Source organism: Anoplophora glabripennis, unplaced genomic scaffold (assembly GCF_000390285.2).
Source record: "Anoplophora glabripennis isolate ALB-LARVAE unplaced genomic scaffold, Agla_2.0 scaffold953, whole genome shotgun sequence".
Lineage (NCBI taxonomy): Eukaryota > Metazoa > Arthropoda > Insecta > Coleoptera > Cerambycidae > Anoplophora > Anoplophora glabripennis.
The window spans coordinates 59,522-68,252 of record NW_019417033.1 but is presented as its reverse complement, the minus strand read 5'-3'; the positions used below and the strand labels follow the sequence as shown (position 1 = coordinate 68,252).

Here is an 8,731-nt window from a genome sequence, read left to right as displayed (position 1 = left end):
CCCCAGACGTCATTTTCCAGCTCTGCGCACAGTTTATCCCAGCACATTGCCTTTTCTTTGGCTATCATTTTCTTAAGACTTTTCCGTTCCCTCCTGTATCTTTCTTTGAGCTCTTCAAATATGGCATTTTGCCCTCTGCACCGCGTCAGTCTTCTTCTTGCCTTAAGAGGCTTGCTTCTCTGCTCCTCTATCTGCTCGGTCCACCAATAGATTCGATTTCCCATTGGATGCGTCCTCATTCTTGACCTTGCATTCTCATGGACTCTCTTCAGTTCTTTCATGAAGCTTTCCAGGTCAATCAATCAGGAGTATATTTTCCCTACATGCTGCCGCGAATCTATCTTTCAACAGCTCTCCTCTGTTCCATCTCCTGCCTGCCTTAAATTCTCTCCCCAAACGTAGCTCAAAGACGATGTACCTATGTACTGAGGGTTTCTTCCTTTAGTACCTTCCATTCCGTTACTAAACTGATTATGGATTCCGATGCCATGGTCACATCTATGTGTGACTTGCTGTGCCCTCTGATGAAAGTAGGGCTGTCTCCTGTATTCACCACAACCATGTCATTGCCTTGGATCCACTCTGCCAGTTGTCTACCTCTTACATCTTCCCGGGGAACTCCCCATAGAAGAGATTTCGCATTGAAATCTCCCCCTATTAACACCTGTCCGCCATGTCTCATGCTATCTTGTAGCTCTTGCAGAAAGTCCTCATACTCTCTCATCGTACAGTTTGGAGAGATATACGAACAATATATGTTAGGTATAAATTTCCTACACTTATCCACACAAAACCCGATCCCTTCCCCCATTTAGAGATTCTCACGCCTGGATTTCTTCTTATTATACACGCATCTCCCATTTGGTCTCTATACCATGTACTCCTATTTAAAGCGCCTTTATTTGGCTCATTGACCAAGATAATGTCAGCATTTTCGCTACAGGCCGTCTGAAATACCAAGTCCTGAGCCCCTGCCCACATTTATCTGTTTAACCTTTATCATAATGTTGAAGATATCACAGAATTTTACCAACGTATCACAAACTAATATCACAGACTATTTCCAAATATCACAGTCGTAATTGCACTAACTGGCCCGTGTAGATTCCTTTTTAATTTCCTAGGGATCAGTACCTTCTCTTTTTTTTTTGCTAGGAGCCTCGACCTTCTCAGGGCGTTTCTAAATTGCGGGCACGTACCCTATTCTGCCATGTGTCCCTTTTCTTCACACGTTAGACTCATTGTCTCCTGTCTGCAGTCTCTTCCAGATGTCCCTCTTCTCCGCATCTTCTGCATATTACTTCCCGCCTTGCCTCCCTTACTTTGCAATCCATCTGCCGATGGCCAAACTTCCAGCATCGGAAGCACTGGATTACATTTATTCTTTCCTTCACCGATCAATTGCTCAGGCCTATCTTAATATTTCCTCTCTGTAACAGTTTTTTCGCTTTACTCTCCTCCAGAGTCACCGTGACGGCTTGGTTCCTCCCATAAAAGGGTCTCAACTCACCGACCTTGCAGTCCTTTCTATCCATTTCCAGCTCTGTGCCTTTCCACAACTTCCTCCCTAGTTGTGATTCCATCAATTTCCTTTATGAACAGCGTCCTTTCCTTACTGGCTCCTATTATCTCAGTCCTTATGTCCTCCTCTTCTACCTTTTCCCTAAATTCCCTAGTCGTATTTCCGTCATCTTTATTAACCACCATAAGTAGATCCCCACTTTTTGATTCCCTAATGGTTCTAATTTTTTTAACCAGGTTCGACTCTGGGTTTATCCTTTCCTTAACTTTTTTTAATAGTTCTGCGTACGTCTGTCTACCTTTCTTGATAATAATAGCCTCCGTGTCCCTTTTCTTCCGTTGTGCGGGCTTCCTCCCCTCAGTCGTCCTTATTTTGCTCTCTTCCTCGGGTATATATATAATACACTTGATATTTGTGTTCCTGAAAATACATTCTGCCTTCTTCCTAGGGGTTTCAGTATCGTCCATTATCTTCCTTGTTGATATTACGGTTCCCATTTTACCATTGATTTCCAACAACTCCGGGTATCTCTCTTCAAAGAGCCTTGTCATCTTTTCGTCCTCTATTTTCTCTCCCTTGTCCATCTCTTCTGCTATTTCTGCCAGCTGTGTGTCGTCCTCTTCGAATAGGTTCGTCGTCCTTAGGTTGCCCATTTTCCCCTTATTCTCCGTGCCATCCACAATCAATAGTAGGTCTGCATCTTTGTTCCTCTTGACTGGGTTTCCTTTCGCCACCCATGCTACCGTAAACAGATTCTCCTTCCAGTGTTGTTACTCTAGTGTTTTGTACTTTCCGTACTCCTGCGCCTCTCTCAGCTGTTTCTCAGTCACCCAGTTGTCGCCGTCTACTTTCTGTACACTTCTCTTAAGGCCGAGGACAACTTCTAGACGTAGTTTCCTTATTTCTTCGTCTTTAGTTATCTCTCCTTTATCCTTTCCCTCATTTTCCTCTTTCCGCCTCTTCTCAGAATTCAGCAGGTTTTCTCTCTCCACCTCGTTTTCTCGTTTCTTCTTGACCTTTGTCCTTACATCGTCCTTGTCCCATTCTGCATTCTTTGCAGTCAATTTCTCCACAAGCTGTTTCAATTCAGCAATTCCTTTTTTTATCTCTACTTTAGTATTCGGGTTCGCCCTCACAAGTTCCTCTAGTGCTTTCCCTTGCCTTTGTAGCTTCCTTATAATTGTCCCCCTTTCCTTTGTTGGATCGTAATCATCTCCGCTCTCCCTTCTCCTCTTTTTCTTCTCAATCGTAACTCTTATTGCCTCCGTGCTTTCTCTAGCGATTTCGCCGTCGGACACGCTTACTTCTTTAGCTTTGATCGTTTCATCTCCTCCTTTCCTTTTCCATCCCACGTCCCTGTTTCCTACTACCTCCACTGACAGCGTCCTGCCCAGTTTTGGTGGCGTTCTCTGAATTGTCCTCCTACCTTTAAAAACTAGCTGCTCGTCTAGCGTCAAGTCGATTTCAATATCTACTGCCCTTTCCTTAGTTCTGTCCTCCCTTTCTGTCCTACTTTCAATTTGTTTTCCTTCCATATTCGTTCCCACGAGTCGGGTCGCAAACGGTCACCCTCGGGTTACGCCCATTCCGGCGGGGAAGGCATTCATACTGTGGGGTGCGCCAGGTGCCCCACAGGTTTTAACGAAACTCTCTCGGGTTTTTTTATAGAGGTTTACTCCTCGCAGGCCAACCGGTGAAGGCAAGCCCCCCGGCCCCGAGTCCCACACAACATGCATCGCGGTGCCATTTTTTTCTTTTCCGCGGTGGTCTTTGGGGTGTGGCCCAGGGGTACGGTGTTAGTCGGGTTTGTGGCACAGCAGCCCGTGACTCGGATTAACCTCGGGTGCTTCAGTTCCCGTACTGCCTACCTTTCGGTGGCAGATCCTGAGGTTGAGCTGTCCTTTGTTTTCATCGCTCCCTCTCAGCCTGTTCGGCATGGGTAGCCCTACCAGGGGTCACTTGCAAGACCCCCGCCGACATAGCCTGAGAGATCATAGTGACTACTTAAGCCCCTCCACCACGACAAGGTCTCACAGCTCCTTGGAGGGGAACCTAACCTTTTTTTTTCGCTGATGGTGACGACTTCATACTGGTGTGGAAAGTATAGTTTTAATAGAGGAAAATAGGGGAAACCTTCAAAAGGGTCCCTGCGCGAAGACTTTCCATTGCGCAGGGGACTGTGGGATTCTTACACACTAAAACCCCTCCTCTGTCTTTCAGAAAACGGCCTTGTAGAGCCGGGAACACTCAGCAAAGAGCTTGCATCGGCAACGCTGGCCGTTTTGATTTTATTCTATTGTGTTCTCTCATCTCCCTCCTTTTTGATCATAATGTCGCTTAAGTCCCTGCTAATAACTCTCCATTTCCGTTCGCTTTCCAGCATCTGCTTCACCATGTTATCCTTTGTTATCTCAGTCCCGATCTCCAACTCAAGTTCTAGGCGTATGTTCTGCCATCTTACGCATCTAAACAGGGTATGTTCCGGCGTATCTTCTTCGTGACAGTAGATACAAAGATCGTCCTCTGCCTTGCCTATTCTGTTCGTATACTTTCTGAAAGACCCGTGACCCGTCAGCGCTTGAGTGACATGATACCCTGTATAACCATGCTTCCTGTCCGTCCAAGGTCTTACGTCAGGGATAAGTGTTCTTGTCCATGACCCCTTCTCTCCATTGCTCCACTCTCGCTGCCACTGTTCCAGGGTCCTCCTCCTAGCTTCCCTAGCTAATCCTGCATGATTTCCCTCCTCGCAAAACAAACGTTTCCTCTCCTCTGCCATGAGGTGTGCTGGTATAATGCCTGCTACCACCAAGATGGCTTCCGTGGACACAGTCCGATACCCGCGCACCACTCTAAGAGCAATCTTCCTCTGTGTGCTCAACATCCTATTCTTGTGTCTATCTATTCGCATGGCGTCAGCCCACACAGGAGCCGCGTACAAAAGTACAGAGTTTACCACTCCTGACAGTACTCTCCTTTTGTCTTCCCTGGGCCCCCCAATGTTAGGTAACAGTCGGGTCAGAGCTGCGATGTTCCTCTCAGCCTTTATACAGGTCTCCTCAACATGGCTCCGAATGTTAGCGACTTATCAATTACAATCCCTAGGTATTTTACCTGGTTCTGAATGTTTATTGTGGCCTGTCCCAGCCTAAATTTAATCTCTTTCTTTGGTCGCCTCATACCTGACATGGCGATAGCTTCGGTTTTTTTCGGAGCAGGTGCTAATTCATTTTCTTGCATCCAACCCTCCACTCTTCGTAGCGTTTCATTTCCGCACTCCACCAGCCCTTCTTCCGTGGGATTTACAACTAACGCCACCAGGTCATCGGCGTAGGCTGTGAGTCGGGTACCCCCTGGCATGTCTATGCTCAGGACGCCATCATAAAGGACATTCCATAGCGTGGGGCCCAAGATGGACCCCTGTGGGACTCTCATGCTTATGTCGAACTTGTTTTCCTTGTCCACCTCCACCGTCCTGTCTTTAAGGTAGTCTTCTATGACCCTTCTTATCTGTCCAGCGATTCCTCTCTCCTCCAGATTACGGATAATAATGCGCCAACTCGCAGAGTTAAAGGCATTCCTCACATCGAGCAATATAAGAGCACACCAGTTATCTCTTTCCTTTCTCTTTTTAATGCGTCTACAATGCCTTTGGCAGCTCCAGTTGAGGACCTGCCTTTTATGAAGCCATACTGACTGTCGTTTAACGCGCCACTACGCTCAATCTCCACGTTCAATCTAGCCAGTATTATTGCTTCGTATAATTTGCCCATTACATCAATTAGGCAGATTGGCCTACACCCTCCTGGATCCTCTGGGCGTTTTCCTGGCTTAGGAACCAGTATCAACCTCGAGTTTTTCCATTTTTTAGGGAAAATACCTAACTCATATACCCTATTCAACACCTCCAGGCAGGCATTTGCATGTTCTTTAACCAGAAGCTTCACTGCCTCTGGTGGGATACCGTCAGGGCCGGGCGCCTTCCCTGGTTTCAGTCTGTCCGCAGCAGCCAAAATTTCCTCCAACTCTATCTTGTCGCATGTTTCGCATACCACCTCTGTTCTCTCCCAGACATGAGCGTCAGCAGGAAACAATCTCCTTGCGATCTCCATCTTGCGTCCACTATCTAGATCGATCTTCGGAGCCCGTATTCTCAGTCCGTTCCTCACTATCTTATAGCCCAGGCCCCAGATGTCGCTGTCAACGTCCATACATAAGTTCTTCCAGCATTCTCTTTTCTGGTTACGTATGAGTCCTCTTAGGACTCTCTTCTTTTCCCTGTAGACTTCTTTTAGTCTGGTTAATTCTTCCACGTTCCCCTGGACTCGCGCAGCCAATCTACACACTTGCCTTCTAACCTGGAGCGAGGCTTTTCTTGCTTCCTCGATCTCAAGAGTCCACCAGTATACGTCATCCTGTCCGTGTTCTAGTCTTACTCTCGGGGTGGCTCCCTTGCAGGCTTTCCTTACTCTGTACATAAGCGTTTTAATGTCGAGAGTCTGTCGGTTTCTTAGCTCTTCATTCAAAAGCCTTGTAAAGGTTTTCCCGTCTAGCTTGCCGTTTTTCCATCTCCTTCCGTTGTTATCCCGAACGGCGCGGCCGACACTGAACGCAATGTAATTATGCAGGCTGGCAGTCTCCTCATCAAGGACCCGCCAGTCACGGATCGTTCGTGAGATCTCCTCTGAGGCCATTGTGACGTCTATGTGAGATTGACTAGCACCTCTAGTGAATGTTGGTTTATCACCCGCGTTCATGATGGCGAATGATCTGCTGTGGATCCAATCTACAAGATTTTTTCCCCTTCGGTCTTCGTGAGGAGACCCCCACATCGGTGACTTGGAATTAAAGTCACCTCCTATTAGCACCCTGGTGCCTTTCGTGTCCACCTCGTTTCCCAGTTCCTGCAGAAATGAGTCAAAGCATTGTGCCGACGAATTTGGAGAAATGTACACACTGTATATGTATATACGTCTCCCCAGCTTTGATCCAGGCAAAACCTCTACCTCTCCCACACTGGGAGATCTTCACGTTGTTATTTAGCACTATCACGCCAGCATCCTCGCACTCATCTACATACCAGTGCTCATTTCTTGATTTCATTCTACTAGGTTCGCTGATCAACACAATCTCTGCTTTTAAATTCCGCGCGGTTTGGAACACCAAGTCTTGAGCAACTCTTCTCCTATCAATGTTGATCTGCAAGACTCTCAACATCTTCAAATATGATTTCACAACACGTACACAACAAACAGGCAAATCCAAGATATCACAGACTACTACTAGAAATAATCAGATATATCACAGTTTTTAATCCCGCTTATCAGCCGAATTTATCACAGATTAGCTTAGTTAACTTCCTTTGTGTCAGGTAGGTTTACGTTTCTGTTTGCTTCCTTTCGCTTTTAATCTTGCCTTGCTCAGGGCCTTCCTAAACTCCGGGCATCTGCCGCTGCCCGCCTTATGTCCTTTGCGTTTGCAGTTTATGCATGTCGCTATATCCTCTCCACAGTCCTTAGCCTTGTGCCCTTCTTTCCCGCATTTTCTGCATAACTCGGGTTGGTTTAGTTCAACCCCGCTCGTGTTCATCCGGTGTCCGAAGTTCCAGCACCGGTAGCACTGCATGACCTCCAATCTTTCAACCACGGGCCACCTATTTAGGCCAACCCTGATCCGCCCCTTGCTTAATAGCACATCTGCCTCAGTTCTATCTAGCCTGACTGAGACCGCCATGTTTCCCCCGAAATACGGCCTCAGCTCGCCGACTTCGCAGTTTCTCCGATCAGCGCCTTCCATACCCGTCTCGCTGCAGACACAGCATGGGTAAACCTAACCTACTAAAACCCCTCGCCTCGTTACCCTCTGCAACACGTGGTATCCGGCGTGAGCCGTTTCATCTCGGGTTGAAGACGGTTTTACTCGGCCTCCCTCTCCCGCCTTCTCAGGTCTTGCTCCTTTAAGGTCATGATCTTCTCTACCGCGCCCATAATACCCCTCCAGTCCCTTTCGGTTCTCGTGGCCAGGCCAATCCAATTTTCTGGAGTTACCTCCTGTCCTGCCGTCTCGCTCATCTCCGCTCTCAGGGCCTCCCATCTCCCGCATGAAAACACCGTGTGCTCCACCGTGTCGACCCTGTCGCAATACAGGCATCCAACCTGCTCCCACTTCCCTATGCGCTTCAAATATGACCCAAAGTTTCCATGCCCAGTCAACGCTTGGCAAATTTGATATGTCACTTCTCCTTTACTCCTATCCGCCCAAATCCTGATGTTAGGGATAATCCTCTTCGTCCATGCCGACCTTCCGTAATTCTGCCACCTCTGTTGCCACGTATCGTGGGCCGTACCACGAGCCCTTACCTTTGCCTCCTTCATGTTAGTCCCAGTTTGTACGAGTCGTCGTATCATCGCTCTCTCCTCTATCTTTAAATCGATTGGTATTACACCTGCTATGACGCTCGCCGCGTTAGTCGAGACAGGCCTGTATGCATGCGCAATCCTCAAAAGCATCCTTCTCTGTGTTCTTATCACCCTGTCTCTGTGCAGCTTTACTTTCATGGCTCCCGCCCATACGCTTGCAGCATACAAAATTATGCTGTCAACCACCCCTGCCATCACCATCATCTTCTTCTGCCCTGGCCCACCTATATTAGGCATAAGTTTCGCCAAGGCAGCGGCCGTATTATCGGCCTTTTCGCATACCTTCCTGACATGCGCCCCAAAAGTTTGTCCACTATCTATTACTACTCCTAAATACTTTACCTCCTTCTTGAGTGTTATCTCCTTGCCTGCCAACTTAAAATTCAGACCTCTCGCCCTCCTCATTCCAGTCAGAAGCACCACCTCCGTCTTCTCTGCTGCAAGCTCCAAAGAATGCTGTCATCCAGTCTGCCACCGCCCTCATGACTCTGTTGCCATTTGCTTCCAGATCTTTGTTGCTGACTCCTGAAACAACTGCCGCCAGGTCGTCGGCGTAAGCTACTAACTTAGCTGTCTCCTCTGTAACCACTTCTAGCACTCCGTCGTACAGAATATTCCACAGAGTGGGGCCAAGTATTGACCCCTGTGGAACGCCCATGTATATTTCCATCTCTCTACTATCAGTGCAGACCTTCCCCCGGTGAAGGTAGGAGGCCACCAGATTCACGAGGTGTCTGTTCATGCCCCTCCTTTGTAAAATGCCAAGAATCGTGGCCCAATCTGCCGTGTT

At 47.7% G+C, this 8,731-nt stretch overlaps 1 protein-coding gene across 1 annotated transcript; it reads right to left on the bottom strand.

Moving 5' to 3' along the window:
• Positions 1–7,437: 7,437 nt before the first annotated feature.
• On the bottom strand, positions 7,438–8,178 carry LOC111692114. The gene has a single exon (XM_023455853.1). It carries the CDS (start codon positions 8,176–8,178, stop codon positions 7,438–7,440), a length of 741 nt encoding a protein of 246 aa, XP_023311621.1.
• Between the last annotated feature and the right edge of the window lie 553 nt (positions 8,179–8,731).